Below are 20,731 nucleotides of genomic sequence, written 5' to 3'. Positions count from 1 at the left end.
AAGCTCTTGAACTCAACATATTCCTAACCAGTAATGTGAAAAGATGCGCAGTAAATGCCAAATCTCACTTGGATCATGCCAACTCCTTTTACCCTGAATGGTGCCCTAACTCACCATCTTCAGAAACTTCAAGTTATTCAAAACACTGCCACCAACACCCTCCAAAACTGTATGTAATCTGGGAGTAGTAATTGATGACCGACTGAGCCTAGAATCTCAAGTTAATAAAACGGCTGGAACTAGTCTCTCCCTCATAAGGGTGTTACGGAAGATCCTCCCAATGCTGCCAGACGCAAAAAGGGCACAAGTAGTTAGAAGCGTGATCTTGAGTCGGCTGGACTACTGCAATGCCTTGTTACTGGAGGCCCTTAAGTATCTCATTGAGAGACTGCAGAGATGTCAGACAATGGCGGCCAAGTTAGCCCTTAAGAAACCACGTAGATCATCAGCATCCCTGGCTCCTAGGGAACTTCACTGACTCCCCATGACTCAGATAATTCAGTTTAAGTCACTGTGTGTAGTCTTTAAGGCCATTAATGGGATGGGGCCTAAACCATTGCAGCAAACGTTTAACTGGTATGCCCCTAACAGAAATTTGCGCTCGTCCTCAGCTAAAATAATAACAGTACCTAAGTTTAAAAGTACTAAACTTGGAGGTAGAGCCTTCAGCGTGACAGCCACCCGAATATGGAATACACTACCTTATAGCCTTAGACAGACAGGAGATCTCTTGCAGTTTAGGAAGAAATTAAAGACCTGGATCTTTCCCACTATTACTGTATAATGTTGTTTTCTCTCAGCTAGGCATTTTAATGCATTCTCCGTGCACGGCTAGACAAAGGGTACTTAGCGCCAGGATGCCCATTGGGTGATAGCACGCTTTAGAAGTCTGAATAACATTAACATTAATATCGGTAGCCTGCACTTTCACCCATGCTCAGCCTCTTCCCTCCCAATTGCACAAAGGAGCACATCAGATTTAGGATACTACGCATTGTACATCACTCCATGTAGGGACAGGCCTCTGTAATTTTAAGTAGACTCAGCAATTATATGCTACTCAAAATCTTGCGTTCCAGCTCAGTAAACCAGTTGAATATACCCAAGTTTAACAGGGATACGCACAAATGACGCAGCTTAGGTCAGCCCCAACTGGATGTAAGAGGGATTTCGAAGGGTGCAACTCTGGAACAGCCAATAATTATGTCTCTTGTGGTATGATTGTTTGTAGAGATGGATAGGGTAAAAGCTGTAGCTGCTTGTGAGTTTTATTGGGTGCCCAAAGCTGGACATCCATGCTAAGTAGAATGGAGCAGGGAATCATGCAGAGCACCCCTCTGCAGTGATGGTAGGTATTTATGTCAGATTATGCCTCTTACAGGTCACCGTACTATTGTTAGACCACCTGTATTGCAGCTGCTACTACTCCACTAAGGTGGAGGAGAGTCACCCCACAGCAGTTCAAGAGGGAAAAATCAAATGATAATGGCGCAGCGTTATCCTTCTATTTTACCGAACTGGCTCAGTTGTCTGGGGGGGCATGCAGGGCTGGGCTGTTGAGAGCTGGGGGATGAGTGCATATGACAGTTTGGACGGCCGGCCGTCTTAGGCCAGCCAAAATGTCAAGGGCACTTATCATGTTCTCTGCAAGACTGAATTGCACAGCCAGGGTGGTAAACATTCACAGCCTCCCATTCCCTCTGAGTCCCTAACCACGGTGCTCAGGCTGATCACAAAGCTGCTGTAAGGCAGCAACATGGTTGGCTAGAGGATTCTGGGATGCTGTGCTTCCTGCTGCCAGAGAAGAGGTCGGAGGAGAGGCAGTGGTCAGACCAATCACAATACTGCTGTAAGGCAGCGTCGTGATTGGCTACTGGATTCTGGGAGGCTATGTGCTTCCTGCTGCCGGAAAAGAGGACGGAGGAGAGGCGGTGGCAGCCGGCGGCACCCAGGTAAGTACTTTTATTTATCTTATAGAGACGTCTACACGCAGATTCCCTAACTTGGAATATCCCAGGTGTCAGACTGGATCCGGAAAATCTTTCACAGCAGCACCTCTGCACGCCGGGGGCGGCGCCGTCCAGCTCCGCCCTGATGTCGTTCACGGACATGACGTCAGCGGAGCCATATAAGCCCCTCCCGACGCTCTGACGTCAGTTTTCTTCTTTTCCGCGTCCCAAGTGTGGATCCTGGAAAACCAGCAGTTCCTTGGCCTGGTTTTTGGGCGTTCTCGACACCCTCAGGTGTCATGGGAGCAGTGTGCAATGTCTTCCGGCTTTAAGGCTTGTGAAGTTTGTGCGCGTCCGATGTCTGGCACTGACCCGCACCTCATCTGTATGTGGTGCCTCTGCGTGCACCACGACTCCAAGGACTGTGACGCCTGTCAGAGGCTGAAACCGAAGTCCTTGAGGGAGCGTCGCATGAAATTGCTGGCCGCATGGATGTCCGATCCGGCTCCCTCCCGTTGCTGCTCTTCTTTTCGAGCTCGGGCTTGTTCCAGAGGTCGCTCCCACTACTACCCCCCCCCCCCCCCCTTCCACCACTTCCATTCGGTAGCAGCCGCTACTGCTGTATTGTGAGGTAGTCAGCTGGGCATTCTAGAATGATGGGATGATGGGAATGTGTGCAGTTAACAATCATATGTTGAGGGGAACTGTCAAGAGCAGAAGCGCTGTGCCCGAGTGCCTCCTTGTCCTCCCTTAAGTGTGTTGAAGAACGTGACTTCGATAATCATAAGAATTTTCTAATTAAAGGATGTAGAGTCCATCTTTACACTCTCCTTCCCATGCTCTTAATCTGCCGAGTTTTATTCTGGGCCCGCGAGACCTTTGAGGACTTGAGCAAAGTGGGCAGGTGCCCAGGGCCCCCACCTTCCAAGGGGCACCTCTCTCACCTCAGTATCATTACTTAATAATAATAATAGCCTATATGATTTGGCGTCAAGGAGACTGAAATAACAGAAAATAAGTAGTGAAATACAAGGTTTTTCACTCGGGTGCCCCTAGAGTATGCCTTGCCCGCGGTTCACAGCATTCTTAAGAGGACGGGTCCCCTGCACCTTCCTTTCTTTTCACAAGGGACGCGCGATGCTGCTCGTGTTTTGTGTTTGCAAAATGCAGCGAATGTTTTTCACTGTACCGCGTGTTTTGTCATTGAAGTAGCCTTGTTACTCCCGTGCATTATCCTCATTTGTGAATGGGTGATTTACAAACGACATTAAAACTTCTCCCAAGAGGAAGCCCATATTTTGATGTCGTCGTGTTATTATTTCTCAGTCAGTACATTTCAAAGCTTCCTGTGTGAGTTACACTGGGGGGGGGGGGGTGATTTATTTTTGGTATGGAAGGTAAAACTCGGAGGAATACAGTATTATTAATGTAGTATTATTCTCTACACAATTAATTGTGCTCATCTGCCAGAAATGCAAAGCCACATTGAAATAATGTTTTCCTCTCCCTGACGTGGCAGTAAATAAGGCCTTTCTTGATGTATCTGTCAAGTGTGCTGACTACCTTCCCATATAACCGTGGGCCCAGTGATGGACAACTGAAAATGGTCCTGCCACATTAAGATGTTTTTCTACTACTCGTATAATTGCAACTTAAACTCTTTACTACCCAATGATCATTCCGTATTACTGTCTTCTAACTTTAAGAGCTTTGGGGGCGGAGCCCCCCACCCCTCTTAGTTTTAAGTAGAGCCCAGTTGTGATTCCACTGTTGGGTTCGTTGCTTGCCGAGTCACTGTAAGGATCTATGGGACCTTGTTCAACACATATTTTTGGCAGTGGCTTAGCTAGCCATATGGCCGCCTGTGGGGGTCCCTGCGGTTGCCACCCCGCGGAAGCCGCAGTGAGGAGCGGGGGGGGGGGGGGGGGTTCTATTGCCGCCCCGAGATGGCAGGTAAGAGGCCGCCACCCCCAAAACTCGTGCCGCCCCCACCTAGCTATGCCACTGATTTTTGGCACCCCTCTTTGAAACAACTTTCAATTTATGAGCTGTTTTAAGATAATTCAGGCTCTCCTGATGTGGCCAAACAAAACTTGAATTATGCATTAAACTTTCAGAAAAGATAGAAGAATGAAGAGTAAAGTTATGCAAGTACTTACAATTAAACGTGCAGGTATTATTATATTTTTTTTTAAATACACAGTCTGTGAGAAGGAAATGTTTGTGGGAACCCAGATGTCAACTGGTTGTGCTCGGGAGCCATCTCCAGTTGGATATCTGTCTGATCGTCTTCCTCACATTCATAGGACTAACTGGTTAGCTATTGGTACACTCTGCATACCCAATAACCAACCCATTTCCCTGTGTGGGCAAGTGGCCCACCCACCTCCCCACCTATATATATAGCCCTTTCAGTGCCCTGACAATCTCAGGACAACCTCAAAGCCTACTTGCGTCCGGCACATCATGCTGACTTTTCCCCTACCATGCTAACTAATCTCCTAACATGCTTTACGCTATACCAAAGAGTTTTTCAAGGACCTAGAAGGGTGGTGTGGGTGCAAACACATGAGAGGACAGGTGACCATCACTTCACCATTTAAGATCCAAAGATTTGCCTTGAACAGATTCAAGAATTTAAGACTTTCAAAATCAAATACATTTTAGTGGGAATTGGTTCCAGGAATAGTCCGATTTAATAGCCAGACAAAGTAAAACATCTGGAAATGAGTGCTTTTTCATTTTAACATTTATGCCTTAAGGAAAAAGAGTAATGCTTCTGCAAAGTTGAGCTTGCTAGATTGATCCTTTTAAACACTCTAAAAATATATTAATTGCAATGCTATGATTCATTGTGTGCAGTTTTTTTAAACCAACAGCACGACTCTCCATGTTCACAGAAGAGATGTTGGGACACACTGTGTAAGTTGTAGCATCTCCCCAGCCTGGATGCCTCCCAGTGACAACACCACAGACGAAGCTTAGTATAAGACGCCTTTATCCTCTGCGTCCAACGTCACGGTGGGCGTGTGCGGAGGACGGCCGGGGGCCGTCCGTTCCGCCCACGTGTGGAATTTGCACGCACGGCGGGGGAATTTGCGCCGCGCCGAAGCGGTTATTGTGCTGCTTGTAACTGCAAACTCAACATTCTAAAACAAACTTTCATGGCATTGCGCTCCGACACCTACGTCACAGCTCTATGGTGTCTGCTAGGAGTCAAAGGGTTCTGTCATAAAATATCACAACATTACACAAGTGAGTGCTTCCTTACTATCAATTACAAGCTGCAGGTGTTCAGTGCAGAAATCTATTCAGCTTGACTTTCCAGCTGATGCTAATTCCAGCTCAGTTTTGAGGACGTAGGGGCTAAAATAATACTGGCCTGTTAACCAGTGAACAAAACTTGTTTTAGGTGAGGCAAACTGCAGCAGGCTTGACCGTGACAGTAGATGCAGGGGACCCACTACCTGCTAATAAAATAAGTAGAGGAGGCACTCACTTTTTTATGTAGAAACTTCAGATTTGTAAATAGTTTGTTTTGTTTGAAAGCGTGCTACAGAGAAGGCAAGCGACAGTCAGTACTTGCCAATATATACACAACAAATATGGGGTCAATGGGACCCTATCTCTGGGCACTGTTGCTACTGGGTGTTTCCAACTTTTCAAAATCATAAACTTCACTCAGTTCGTTGGCTCTTGAACTTTAAATTCACGGTTGAAATGAAACATAAACGGTATTCTGTATTCAATACATCACAATTTTATTCATTGGATATCAAAAAAGTTCATTTCTTGTAGTTTTAATGGATGAACTCCTTAGTTAATCAATACGTTCATTTAGTTGCCCAATGCATTTCGAGCCTACTCGGCTCTTCTTCAGGGGCTTGGAATTCTAAGATAGAGATAATAATAGACTTTAGTGATATGGATAATATGAGACGCGTCATGTCTGTCAGGGTCATTTTTAGTACATACATTAATAAATGCTGGTCAATGTATTATGCGATAAATCACTCCACTAAGTATATGTCAAATATACCTCCACCAGGAGAAGTGATGAAGAGAAAGGGTAGATGAAAAGAAAAGGGCGTTAGTGTCCATGCAGAAGAAAAAACGGTAGGTGCATACCTGGTTCTAGACTGGGGGAGAATAGAACTCGTTCTGAAAAGGAAAAATCAGGTTGAGAACGTATCTAGAGGAAATCATAGCGGGGAAAATAAATGAAAAGCAGTCGCGGTGAACTTACGAAGAACGTGCGGAGAACGTGCTGAAACACTACAGGATCTCAGATCTGGAATCAATTCGAGAAGTTGGACGAAGGTGCTGTACAGCAGTCTTCGTCGGACGATGTTGGGCCAGGACTGAAAGCGGATAGAAATACTTCCGGGTTTGCAAACGTGAGCACAAAAATCTCGCGATAATGGGAAACTGCCAAGTGAGAACTGAAAAAAAGCTCGGCGGCCATCTATAAAGGGCTAGGTGATCAAAGGATAATGCCTGAAAAAAACTCGTCGCGAGTGGAACTACTTAAAGGACAGACTAGGGGAACTGCTATGCACGAAAGGGGAACGGAAAAACGAACAGCTTAAAGAAGTATACAGCTTAAAAAATGTGGATGGGAGGATGGAAAAGCGGCCATCTTGGGATGGCTGTAAAAGGCGTGAAAGTATGAGGAAGAGCCTGATGGTAGTAAACACAATATAGGTATAGGTAAAGAAAATAAAGTGTACTAAAGTGAACACTAATGTCAAGAAGAAAACACAAATGTCAAGGGGAAAACAACGTTCAGTGATCATGCGTCAAGACTAAAAAAATACAATGTTTTATAAATAACATGCAAAATCAATTTTATCATTCATTCCCTTATTAATTAGGGTGTCCAGACGCTTAATCCAATATGTCTCTCGTTGGAGGAGACTTCTGGTAAGATCTGTGTCTGGATGTTGGTCCACTAATTCAAGCACGGAGAACTTGAGTTGGGCAATGTTGTGTTTCTCCTCATTCCAATGGGTGGCTAAACTGCTGTTTTTGTTCTGTGTCCTTATTGTACTCTTATGTTCAGAAATTCGAACTTTTATCTTTCGCTCGGTCTTGCCAACATACAATTTGCCGCATGGACATTTGATATAGTAAATTAGTTTCGATGAATTGCAGTCACAGTTGTGGTGGAGGTTGATCTTCTCTCCTGTGAGAGGGTGATGTAAAGTGTTCCCAACAATCACATTATTGCATTGAACACAATTTCGGCATTTGGTCATTCCTTTGTAGTTGGTATGATGTTGTTTAGTAGGTGTGTTGATTATTTCTTTGATATTTTTCAAACGTTGATATGCAAACATTGGTGTGTCTTTAAAGATGTTATTGAAATCTGGTTCATTTTGAAGCATTTCCCAGCGCTTATTGATTATTTTCTTTATTGTGCTTGAGGCAGTGGAAAATTTGGACACGAAAACTTGTCTCGTTGTCTGTTTGCGTGGTTGTACTTTTAATAAACTTTCTCTGGTGTATTTAATTGAGCGTTGTTTAGCATATTCTACCACATTCTCAGGATATCCCCTTCTCAAGAACATATTCAATTCACACATTCTATCGACCGTTCTAAGATGTCGTACCTTGATGTGACTCTCATAAAAGAAAGAAATAAGTTCAAAACCGGAGTGTTTAAAAAAGAGACAGACGTCAACAGTGCGCTACATTTTCAAAGTTTTCACCCAATTAGTCTAAAACAGAACCTACCATTCTCTCAATTTTTAAGGATCAAAAGGATATGCTCCAAACCAGAAGACACGGAGAGACATTCTTCACAACAGCAAGAGATGTTCTTGAGAAGGGGATATCAACTACAAAGGAATGACCAAATGCCGAAATTGTGTTCAATGCAATAATGTGATTGTTGGGAACACTTTACATCACCCTCTCACAGGAGAGAAGATCAACCTCCACCACAACTGTGACTGCAATTCATCGAAACTAATTTACTATATCAAATGTCCATGCGGCAAATTGTATGTTGGCAAGACCGAGCGAAAGATAAAAGTTCGAATTTCTGAACATAAGAGTACAATAAGGACACAGAACAAAAACAGCAGTTTAGCCACCCATTGGAATGAGGAGAAACACAACATTGCCCAACTCAAGTTCTCCGTGCTTGAATTAGTGGACCAACATCCAGGCACAGATCTTACCAGAAGTCTCCTCCAACGAGAGACATATTGGATTAAGCGTCTGGACACCCTAATTAATAAGGGAATGAATGATAAAATTGATTTTGCATGTTATTTATAAAACATTGTATTTTTTTTAGTCTTGACGCATGATCACTGAACGTTGTTTTCCCCTTGACATTTGTGTTTTCTTCTTGACATTAGTGTTCACTTTAGTACACTTTATTTTCTTTACCTATACCTATATTGTGTTTACTACCATCAGGCTCTTCCTCATACTTTCACGTCTTTTACAGCCATTCCAAGATGGCCGCTTTTCCATCCTCCCATCCACATTTTTTAAGCTGTATACTTCTTTACGCTGTTCGTTTTTCCGTTCCCCTTTCGTGCATAGCAGTTCCCCTAGTCTGTCCTTTAAGTAGTTCCACTCGCGACGAGTTTTTTTCAGGCATTATCCTTTGATCACCTAGCCCTTTATAGATGGCCGCCGAGCTTTTTTTCAGTTCTCACTTGGCAGTTTCCCATTATCGCGAAATTTTTGTGCTCACGTTTGCAAACCCGGAAGTATTTCTATCCGCTTTCAGTCCTGGCCCAACATCGTCCGACGAAGACTGCTGTACAGCACCTTCGTCCAACTTCTCGAATTGATTCCAGATCTGAGATCCTGTAGTGTTTCAGCATGTTCTCCGCACGTTCTTCGTAAGTTCACCGCGACTGCTTTTCATTTATTTTCCCCGCTATGATTTCCTCTAGATACGTTCTCAACCTGATTTTTCCTTTTCAGAACGAGTTCTATTCTCCCCCCCAGTCTAGAACCAGGTATGCAGCTACCGTTTTTTCTTCTGCATGGACACTAACGCCCTTTTCTTTTCATCTACCCTTTCTCTTCATCACTTCTCCTGGTGGAGGTATATTTGACATATACTTAGTGGAGTGATTTATCGCATAATACATTGACCAGCATTTATTAATGTATGTACTAAAAATGACCCTAACAGACATGACGCGTCTCATATTATCCATATCACTAAAGTCTATTATTATCTCTATCGTAGAATTCCAAGCCCCTGAAGAAGAGCCGAGTAGGCTCGAAATGCATTGGGCAACTAAGTGAACGTATTGATTAACTAAGGAGTTCATCCATTAAAACTACAAGAAATGAACTTTTTTGATATCCAATGAATAAAATTGTGATGTATTGAATACAGAATACCGTATGTTTCATTTCAACCGTGAATTTAAAGTTCAAGAGCCAACGAACTGAGTGAAGTTTATGATTTTGAAAAGTTGGGAACACCCAGTAGCAACAGTGCGCAGAGATAGGGTCCCATTGACCCCATATTTGACCCACTACCTGCTGCCAGTACGACCCAGAGCCTAATGGAGCACCTCTCTGGACACCTGGTGAGGGTGTGGGGATGGGCTCACTGTGCTAGGCAGCAAGTGTGGGTACTTGACTAGGGAGTTTGGACTGGGCAGCTACCAAGGTATTACCAGGAAATGCAACATGATGGGCTGCTGGTAGGCTGCTGGGCAGGGGTGCTCCCTTTGGGACAGCATGTGAGTATTCTGTATGAGGGTGCTCCTTGGTTGGCAATTTGTGACGATGATTGTCTGGGGTGCCTAAGTCCCTCACTGGACTGACAGCACAGGCAGTGAGCCTCCTTTCAAGCCCTACTACCCCCACCTGCTGTCTGCTTTTCACAAGAGCTCCCCAGCCTGTTCTAGGCTAAAGGGTTAAAAGTCATCTCAGACCACTGTCCCTGGCACACTGACACTATCCTGCAAGGAAAGACAGGCGGCCATCTCTCTGCCTCTGTTATTCTGTGTGGACAGAGTATCAAGGAATGGGTCCTTGGCAGATGGAGGGGTGTGCTGGCTCTGCAGGTGGGCCTCAGATGTCATGGAACTGTTACTTTGGGGGTACCCAGATAGTCACATGGTCTCTTCAATTTGATTTGACCATATTTCACAAATGTAAACCCTTGCATCCTGTGTTTGTTTAAATACTTTTGATTAAAACAAGGACACATTAAACAATACCATGGCATAATCCATGTAAGCACGTGTGTAGAGTATAATATGCGAATTATCACACTTGTTGAGTTAAGGGAGGGGCTTCATGACTCACCTGAGGCTTCGTCCATCATATGTGTTTTTATTTTTTCAATATATGAATAGATAATTAAGTAAATGGGGAATGGCATAGTAAAAGCGTTAATAAAAACAACTTAAAGGGAGGAGTTCCCTCATTAGAAAAAAATAAAAAAAAGTAGATAAGGCAACATTGCCACCTATTGGAAAAAATGAAAAATTAAAAACAATTAAGACACTGTCGCATTGAAGCGAAATTATAAATTAATGCAATATATTTGCAAAACAAACTCAATGTATAGGAATTTGAAATTAATTACTCCATTCTAAATCCCCCCACGAAAAGAATGGGGAAAATAATGGATCTGAATAAATAACATGGAACCTCCTCACCGTGCTGTGATACAACTGTGAATGAAACTACAAGGAATCGACAATTTTGTTTAACTTTCAGCACACTTTATATGTTGAAAGTGCGACCTTAAGAGCCACTACCTAATATGACCTTGGAAACATTTTCAACAAGAGGCAGGGCCACAGAGAAAATTGCATTTTGCACCAATCACGTAGCAACAAATTCAATTTTTCATTCAGAATTTGTAATCGATGAGTAGCACAAAATAATGGTTTTGTATTTTTGTGATATGTGAAAAATAGAGCAAAACTACTCCAGTACTTATGTATTCCCCCCTCTTGTTATATAGGGGCATCCAGTGAAACAAAAAAAAAATGTTTTTTTGCCCAGTTCTGCATTTCTAACACACAGCAACAATAGGTATTCTAAAACGTTCATTTGTTTGATTATGCCATTTAGGGTTTTGAGATCTACTGTGACATAATTCACCGGATGGCCCCTATACGTCAGTAGTGTAGTGTTTTCGATTTGCTAATCAATTTCGTCATTTGTGGGATTCAGTGGGGAGCGAACCTTGTTTTCCTGAATTTCCTCAGTATGTTTGTGTAAAATATACTGTCTTTGTACTCAGCTGCTTGTAAACACATAGTATAAAACAACTTGTTTTGCCCCACAGCACAGCCAAGTACAGTGTTGTAACATTCCTACCTCGATTCCTGTATGAGCAGATCCGAAAAGCGGCCAATGCTTTCTTCCTCTTCATTGCCTTATTACAGGTAAGGGTATCAAACCGCTACTAGCCACGAGTATTATATGTTACATGTGGAACTCTCTTGGGACCCTTTGAATTTATGATGAATGAAAATGCAAAAGCCAACAGAGTCACAGCCTAAATATTAAACTGCATGAATAATGACCCAGAGGCATGTTTGATCCAACCCTTGCAGGACTTTTTTTTGACACACATGCTTTCCAGGCCCATCCTTCGGCAGACACATCACACTAGCAGGTCAGTTTTTGATTGAAGGTAGAAGTCACGGTCTATTTAAGGTCAGGAAGAAAAGAATTGCTTTGTGTCAACAGAAAGGAATTGTAAATATAGGCTTCTTTATGTCCAACCTTCGGCCTGTGGTCGAGAAGAAATTTTAGATGATGGTGCTGGCCCTGACATTATTAACAGTTAGACCCTCAAGTCTAATTTTAAAAATAGCAGTATATTTACTGGTGGGTTATATTTCCTTTAAGGAAGGGTAAACCAGTCTAAAACAATTTGTCTCAAATTCCTCCCTCACATTGTATTGGAAACGTATTGGTCAGCAATGCAAGCAAGGAATTGAGGGTTGGGTGGAGGCCTACGTCGCCTGTCTTTTCGGGTGGAAGGATAGCTGCATTGATTAACATTAAAGACATCAACTGATATAAAGGAAATGGGAACATGTTTGATTTAAAAGTCATTAAACTAAACCCTTAATTAAAGTTCATTGCCAAACAGTTTTCATCGCTTTTTGTAAATGTGTCACTAGACCGTGTTAGGAACGGATTCTGGTTCTGTGCAGCAGCTCATCTGTCACTTGGAAGATATAACAGTCTTTTCCTTGAAGTATGGCAGAAAGGGGGCGTGTTGGGTGAAACACGCAAAAAACCAAAAACGGGGTATGGCATGTGCCAGTGCTATGAGGAAGACGGACAATAAGGGGTAGGAAGTTTGGTATAATTGAGGATAGGCCCCTGGGGAACTAATGCTGCAAAGGAAATTGTCATGCTCACCATAACCGGAAAAGGCACTAGGGCCAGTGATGGGTCGGGTCTACTGCCTGGCACACTTGTGGATATCTGCTAGGAGTTACTGCTGCATACTAGCAACATCCTATATGCTCCTTAAGACTGCACTGGCACTAATGCATTGACTTAATAAACTCAGCCAGACTCTCAGAGATAAACCTCTAATCAGACCGGCTCTGGCATCTCTAGTACCAGGACTTGTATTCTTATTCTTTGTCTAATGGAGGAGTTGGCATCGGTTCTGTTAATGTAGCTATTCAAAGGCTGTTCCGTATGGTAGAAAGGTTAAATGACCTAAAGTTGTTCTGAAAACATTATGAGCCAATTTCAATAGCATCACTGGTCGCAAATTTTAGAGATTGACAAAGTCTCAGATATTTGCTCTGTGGTGTATACATTTATTTCGAGATAATCTCCAAAATGATCATATGCAATCAGTGTTTACTCATGTGCATCTTGAGATACCCCAGCAAGCTCTTGGCTTCTCGAAACATTTGCAGGTCTGCTGCGGAGAAACTGTTAACAAGTAAGGGCAGACTCATTGGATTTAACCCTAGGATGCCTCAGCCATCTCTTACAGTGCTGTGGAGAAAAACATACATGGTCATTCCAAATGAATGGTGTAAACTCGGGTTCTTAAACTATAAATATGTGTAATGTTACTTCTCGAAATACGAGATATTTTTGGAGTATGCAGGCAAATGTCTGGTGGGAGTCAGGCAGATAAAAAGCTGACTTTAATATCACATATTAGAACATTTCATGAAATGTAATTCAGAATCCCACTATAAAATGCAGGGAGATGAAAAGCTGACTTTGATGTCGTATATTAGAACATTACATGAAATTGAATTCAGAATCCCATTATACGATCCATAATCTGAACCTGTAGTATGCTAATGAGGTCTGCGTGCTCTGTGAAACTGAATAAATACTCAATTTACCGAAGATAATTCGGTTTCATACATTCACAGGTGTGCTAGACATTGGTATCAGATGTCCCACACGTTTTTTTTTTTCTCCCGATGTTATCATATTTAAACCTGTACGGTAAAAACCAATAAACTGTATACATCATCTTCTCTAGACAGGGCAGTTTGTAATACAGAGGGAATAGACACCGAAACACAACGGTAATGCGCATTGAAGTGACATTGGGAAGGATCTTCCCTTTTGTACATTTTAGTGACATAAGTTGTTGCTGAACATGTCCTTTTTATTGCAAGAGAACCTTTAGGAGTCGGTCTGGTCAGCATAGCATTGGGCAAGCCATCTTACATAGTCTGTTCTGACAGATTCAGTAAACAAGTCTTGAATGGTGAGGGTTGTGCACCGGAGAATCTGACGCATGCGTTTCCGGCCGCTGCCCGCCATCGTGGTTGTGGTGGTAGAGCCACTGCTTGCAGTAGCAGGTACGCTTTGAGCGGGCTCCAAATGTTTTTGGCCGGGAGGCAATGGGAAGAGGTTGGCATGCAGTTCCAACTGTTCCTTGTAGTATATTAAATCACTCATCCATTGTATGATTTTGGAGGCTCTGCTCCTTTCCCACCTACAGACCACCTTTCTCTTGGCCAGCAGCAGGGTGATTGCAATACATTTCTTATGTGGAGACGTAAGGTCTTTTATCCAGCCCAGCAGGTTAGTGACAGGTTCTATCTGCAGGTCGCAGTTTACCATAGTTGACAAGGATTTCGTGACCTTCGTCCAATATTGTTGTTCTCCCCTACATAGCCGTACTAAAAGTAAAAAATGGCATCTGGCGTACCATATCCAGTGCAACTAGAATCTTCCCTGAGGGTAAGCTTATACAGGGCAGTGAGCGTGTAATAGGCGGCTGCAGAAATTTGTAATAAATAATTCGCAGCTTGCTAGTCAAGGACACCATGCCTGTTGGCTTAGAGGGTAGAGCAAATCTTCCATTGTTGATCTGGAATTTCTCGCCTAGTTCCACCTCGGAAGAAGCCTATGCTAGCTGGGTCTGTACACACACTTCCTCTTGGGCCACACAGTAAAGTTTAGTTATCAGGTGCTTAGTAGTCATGGCATTGAGCAGTGTCTCTAGCGTTTGGAAGGGGGTCGTCTCCTCTGGTAACTCTGGGATAGTAAGCCTACTGCTGATGCGTAGCCAATAGTATAAAAATATCTCATAGGAGTGCAGGGACCTTCTCGCCTATACTCCTCGAGCGTGAGAAAAGAACCAGTTGTATACAGATCTCCCTATGTTGGCAGTCCTCTGGTGCGTAGCCGTGTTATAGCTGAGGCTTCATGCGTAATAGGATACGGGGGTGGTATGTGAGGTTGGTTTGAGGGAGTAAATGCAAACGGGGCCCCCCTTTCCTGCCCAGTTTATCCCACATTCTAATTGTGCATTCAGCCATAGCAACATCTTGTGTGGATCAACAGACACCTTTACCAATTAGAGAAGATGGTGGAATGGGAACCATGCTGTCTATTTCAAACACCAGGTGGTGGAGGTACGGTGATGGCCAATGCCTTTAGATGCCCCCTATGCCCACAAGTCATAAAGTTTGAGGTGTGGCTTTTCAAACCCACCATGGTGAAAAGGGAGTGTGAGGGTCTGCCACTAATTCTGGGTTGCTTAGCCACCCACCCATGTCAACCTGATTAACTGAGCTTTGTGGGTAGTGATAAAATAGTTATTTCGGGGCAGAGGTAGATTCCTAAACAAATGGAGTAGTTCAGGGAGAATTATCACCTTAATAAGACTTATGCATCTGGCAAGTGAAAGGAAAAGTGAGATCTAACGCACTATTTGGTCTTAAATCCAAATGCCCAATACTTAAGAGAGAGAACACAACATGTGAGGGAAAACTCTGGAGTGAATCATTTTACGTTGTTCATTCGGAGGACCATCTACAACTTAGTTAGGTTTATAAAGGCTCCGCAAAGAGATCCATATCTGATGAGGTCCTCCCACATGATAGCATTAAGACATACTCTTGGATCTCAGACATGCAGAGTTGTATTATCTGCATATAATGAGATTAGGATATGTTATTGCCAATGCAAAAAGGATGGGGAGAGCGGGGTCCCCTGGCTTGCACCACGCAATACAAAAAGGAATTGGAGAGGGCTCCATAAATGCAGACTTTAGCAGTTGGTAGCATGGGAAGCAGGCAGATCCAGTCTATGAAGTGGTGGGCATGCCTTTCCTGCTTAAGATTGTTAATAAATATTCCTATTCAATGGAGTCGACTGTCTTGGAGGCATCTAAAAAAGCCAGCTACTGCCCTAAGGTCTGGATTGATGTCATGTAAGAGGGCAAACAAGGTGCGCAAGTTATGGGCCATGGAGCACCTGGAGATAAAATCCGACTGATCCAGTCTCACTAGATTAGGGAGCAGAAGCATCAACCTATTTGTGATCAGTTTGGCTAACACGTCAACATCACAATTTATTAGGGACAGTTAGCGGTATGAATCACACCGGTGGGAAGGTTTCTCTGGATTTGAAAGTGCTCTCACATGGATGGTTGTACGGACTCACCGCTGCTTTGCTTCCACAATGACTGCTATAAGATGTGGGCCTGGTATATCTGCATAGTGCTTGTAAAATGTAGCTGGCAGTCAAATCAAGAATAACTTTATTTTGGCTCAGAGAACCATAAAGATATATCGATTGAAAAGTTTAAAATACAATGCATACAAAAATCATAAGAGTTAAAAGGAAACACTTTGTAAGCTGCACTAGATCATATTAAGCAATATTTTTAAAATTACCTGTTATCCATTTGTTTTATGTTTATTTAGCGCAGTTCTCCCCTGATTTTATTTCCCCTCTTTCTCGCACGTTAAATTGGCTCCTCACCGCTGCTTAAGCGGGTTATCCCCAGCGCGTTAGGCGCCCGGAATTGTGTTTTTTTTAGGCGCCATTTTGGATAGGGAAGGCTGGTAGTCACCTTTGCATCGCAGCGCTCCAGCTCGCAGGTGGTCCCCGATTAGAGCCCTATATATCCTCGCCATGCTGACGCGCAGCGTGATCGCGCAGCGTGTTCGCCGTACTCACGCCAGAGTCCAGCCCGTCTGCGCCCGTCTGCGCCCGTCTGCGCCCGTCTGCGCCCGTCTGCGCCCGTCTGCGCCCGTCTGCGCCCGTCTGCGCCCGTCCGCGCTAAGGACGGGTTGGATGGCGCAAGGGTAGATGACATCGCACGGGAGAAACCGAGGTTAGTATATACGAGGCAGGACTTCACCGTTTTAAAACCGTCCATACTCCCTTGCCATCATGGGTATGCACCTGAGGGATTTCTGACATCTCCCACCTGTCTCTGTTTCGGCTCTCCTGTCCTGGGATTGTCTCCATCAGCTGTTGCTCAGAGGCCCAAATTCGATTCTAGGGTGAGGAGCAACACGGGTTTCCTCTTAAATGCGAGGTCCTTGATCAAAAATAACCTAGCTTTTAAGGATTTCGTATTGTCCAGAGTCCCGGACTGGGTCTTCATAACTGAAACCTGGGCAAAGGATTCCTCAGGTCCCGATCTTGTGGAGGCAGTCCCAGATGGCTATACTCTAGTGAGAATGGATAGAGTGGGCCGGATGGGGGGAGGGATTGGCATTCTTTACAGGGACCATTTGTCCTGCCACATCACTCCCTTAGACGATTTTCAGGAGTCCTTTCAGGCTCTCCAATTTTCTATTAATGGTGCATATGGAGTACCGTTTAAGGGCCTCCTCATTTACAGACCCCCAGCGATCAAAACAGATTTCTGCAGTCAAATGCTCAAGACCCTAGAGCCATACTTTGGCTGTGACCATCTCACTGTTTTGGGGGATGTAAATTTTCATTTAGAGAAGGTGGACTCGTCCGAAACCCAATCTCTTCTGGATACTTTTTCTGGGTGTGGGCTGACACAGTTAGTCAGAGGACCCACCCATTCGGCTGGCCATACGCTCGATGGGGTTTTCTCTAACGACACTCGGTTGGTCACTGAACTGCCTTTTCCCCTCTCATGGTCCGACCATTATGCGATTCCCTTGATCTTCACGACCTCCTTGCCCAGCAATAGGGGTAATAAGCCTAGTAAGTTTGAACGAAGACGTAATTTAAAAAAGCTAACTAATAATTTACTCGCTCCCAAACTTGCAGGGCTATTGATTACCCCTGGGGAGGATGTAACATCAGCAGTGGAGAGGTTGGAGAACGGTGTCACAATTGCCCTTGACGAACTTGCACCGGCCACCTTGTGCTATTCTGCCAGAAGAACTCCCTCGGCCCCCTGGTTCTCTGAATCACTAAGACTGCTTAGGCAGGGATTACGGAGACAGGAACGTCGTTGGCGGTCTAGTGGGTACTCGTGTGAGAGGGACAGACATAAAACTCTCTTGAGGACTTATAAGAAGGAGGTAATAAAAACCAAACAAGAATATTTCACCTCTCTTACCGCCTCACTTTCCTCTCCCAAAGATCTCTTCAAAATCGTGGACACACTCATCTCATTAAAGATGCCAGATCCTGTGGTAAGCTCACAACAGTTGTGTAATGATATTGCACAATTTTTTAACACCAAGATTGTGGATATTCATTCAGCATTGGAGCTACAAAGGGTGACTCTATCCATTTCCACAGATTGTTCCTTGTCATCTTTATCTGAGGAGGTGTCCTCTGGAAGTCTGTCCAGTTTTCCATCTCTCTCCCTACTGGATCTTGAAGTCCTCCTGGCTAAGGTTAGGTCGGGTTCCCCCTTAGATCCCTGCCCCCTTAAACTTTTTAAACAGTGCAAAGACTGTCTTCTTCCACCCTTATTGGGTGTGATGAATGGGGCAATGAAGGAAGGGACCTTCCCCCCTCAGTGGAAGAAAGCGGTGGTCAAGCCTCTTTTAAAAAAATCCACTCTTGACCCAGGTGTGCTTAAAAACTTTCGCCCCATCTCGTTGCTCCCAGCTCCTGCCAAGATGCTGGAAATCCACCTAAATAAGCATCTTGTTGACTTTTTGGAAGCCCATGATAGGTTGGACCATTCGCAGCACGGTTTTAGGAGAGAACACAGTACCGAATCTGCCCTTACCATCGTGCTTGACACCATTCGCACCAGGGTTGATAAGGGACTGACCACTCTCCTCATCCTTTTGGATCTCTCGGCTGCCTTTGATACCCTGTCTCCCTCAGTACTAACATCAAGGCTGAGAGAGATAGGGATCAAGGGTACGGCACTTAGTCTGCTGGTATCCTTCCTGAATCAGAGGGAACAGAGAGTAAAGCTGGGGGAGTTCTTGTCTCCATCCCTTCCTGTGCTTTGTGGGGTCCCTCAGGGGTCGGCATTAAGTCCGACCCTTTTTAACATCTATGTTACCCCACTGGCCAGGCTTATTAGATCTTTCGGGATGGAGGTAATTTCTTATGCTGACGATACACAGATTCTGCTGTCTTTTACCCAACCTACTATCCTGGCTGCCTCCAATTTTAAAAACTGCATGAAGGCAGTCGCTCAATGGATGGTTTGTAATTCATTGAAACTCAATGGGGAAAAGACAGAGATTCTGGTGTTCGGGGGAAAGGAGGATCTTTGGTCGGCTGATTGGTGGCCTTCCACTATGGGGGTGTGCCCCATACCGACGACTCTGGCTAAAAATCTAGGTGTTTTGATCGATCCCCTTTTGAGGATGGATCAACAGGTAAAGAGGACCATCTCCACCTGTTGGGGCCTTATTAACATCCTACGGAGGATCAGGCACTATTTGTCTTTCCAGGCCAGGAAACAAATTGTCCTGGCACTGATAGGTTCCAGACTTGACTATTGTAATGCTCTTTATTAAGGCATCAATAGTGGCCTGGTGACCCGTCTTCAAATGGTGCAGAATGCTGCCGCTAGACTGGTCTTGGACCTGCCCAAACGGGCTTCAGCTCATACGGCAAGAAAGACCTTACACTGGCTCCCAATTGAGGCCAGGATATCCTTCAAGTCCCTGACTCTGATTTACAGAGCCCTGGCAACTAAACGGTCCGGTGGCGTGAGGGATCTGCTGGTCCCCTACACACCCCCTAGAACTCTCCGGTCGTCAAATAAGCTCTTGCTTCTAGTGCCCAGGATACGTAAAGCTAAGTGGGGAGGTAGAGCCTTTTCAACTCTTGCTCCCAGGCAGTGGAACTCCTTGCCCTTGGAGATAAGATCTCTTCCCTCGGCGCTGGCTTTTAGGAAGGCCCTTAAGACATGGCTTTTCGCCAAGGCCTATGCTTAGATATGATCTGCCTTACTATTGAATTGTTTTTGGTTAGGCGCCTTGATGCCTTCGGGCTAAGTAGCGCGTTTATAAGTTTCCTTTCATTCATTCATTCAAGCTTTTACAGAAGAACAATGTAAACAACTGACTGTAACTCTAGTAGTTTCTATACAGACTTTACTCATTAACACTTTGATTGCAATGAACCTCATATATAATTAGCTACTGCAGTACAGATTTCAGCAGCAGCCAGTGACAGTAAAAAGTTAAAAACATCAATATACGAACATGGGCGAACATCCCTTAATTATGGTAGCAGAAATCTAGTTCTCTCTGATTTATACAATGTGCAAAATAGTACAAAGTGCATAGTACTTTGAGTGGAGGCATTGTCACATGGGCATGGCATAATTTTGTTTGACCACCCTCCTTGGCGAGGAAATGCCAGCAAAAAGTGCACAGTGCATTAACGAAATCTGGTTAAATAAAATCGGAACTGGGACTTAATAGAGAATGGTAGATAAAATTGTTCAGGGGCAGGGAGCAAGTGGGGTCTCCCGTATCGCCATGTTGGTGACTGATAAGCCTATTGTCCCTGGAACCGTGCACCTCCTTGATAATACTTTTGGCGTTCAGGGGAATTACTTCAGGGTTTTCAAAAATAATTCCATACCAATCTCATGGTATTTCCTCCTTAAATATTGAAAACATGGAATCTTTAAAACATTGTCTGATTTTAGGCAGTCTTTGATAACATCATCTGAAAACGTTAAATCATCTGAGGTCCATATCTTGGCCCATAGAAGCAAAGGGGCACTGCCTATGCGGTCTTTTATAAATTCTGAACCAAGTTCCATATGGCAGAATAGGGTAGGTGCACTTTTCGGGAGCATCAGTAATCTCTTCATACATTTGTTTTCCATTACTACAAGCTGTTGGCTTTTAGCGTAGCCCAAAAACCCCAGCTCCATATGTGGCAATAGAAAGACTTTGGCTCTATAAAGGGTAATTCATTCCTTCACAGGCTTATGCCCCAATTTACAAGCAAAACGGCATAGTGCAACCATCGCCCTACTTGTCTGCTGCACTCTTTAAAGTTAAAAGTGGTTCTCATGTCAACTGATTGTTAAAGATTGCCCAGGTATGAGAAATTACTGACCTTTTTTATTTTCTTATCCTGCACAATAAAGGTTTTGGTTTTAGTGGTTTTAG

General features: G+C 44.0%; 1 protein-coding gene across 3 annotated transcripts in view; it reads left to right on the top strand.

Moving 5' to 3' along the window:
• Positions 1–20,731, top strand: part of ATP8A2 (ATPase phospholipid transporting 8A2) — a 2,139,258-nt gene that overhangs the window by 533,874 nt on the left and 1,584,653 nt on the right. For all 3 annotated transcript variants that reach the window (XR_014967690.1, XM_085621612.1, XM_085621613.1), the window contains exon 3: positions 11,239–11,338. Coding sequence is in view for 2 of the 3 variants with exons in the window: in XM_085621612.1 (XP_085477738.1) it covers positions 11,239–11,338 (100 nt within the window). In the remaining variant the exon portion in view is untranslated. The remainder of the gene's footprint in view (positions 1–11,238; positions 11,339–20,731) is intronic.

This window comes from Triturus cristatus, chromosome 8, assembly GCF_964204655.1.
Source record: "Triturus cristatus chromosome 8, aTriCri1.1, whole genome shotgun sequence".
NCBI classification, from domain to species: Eukaryota; Metazoa; Chordata; class Amphibia; order Caudata; family Salamandridae; genus Triturus; species Triturus cristatus.
This window is presented reverse-complemented; position numbering and strand designations above follow the sequence as displayed.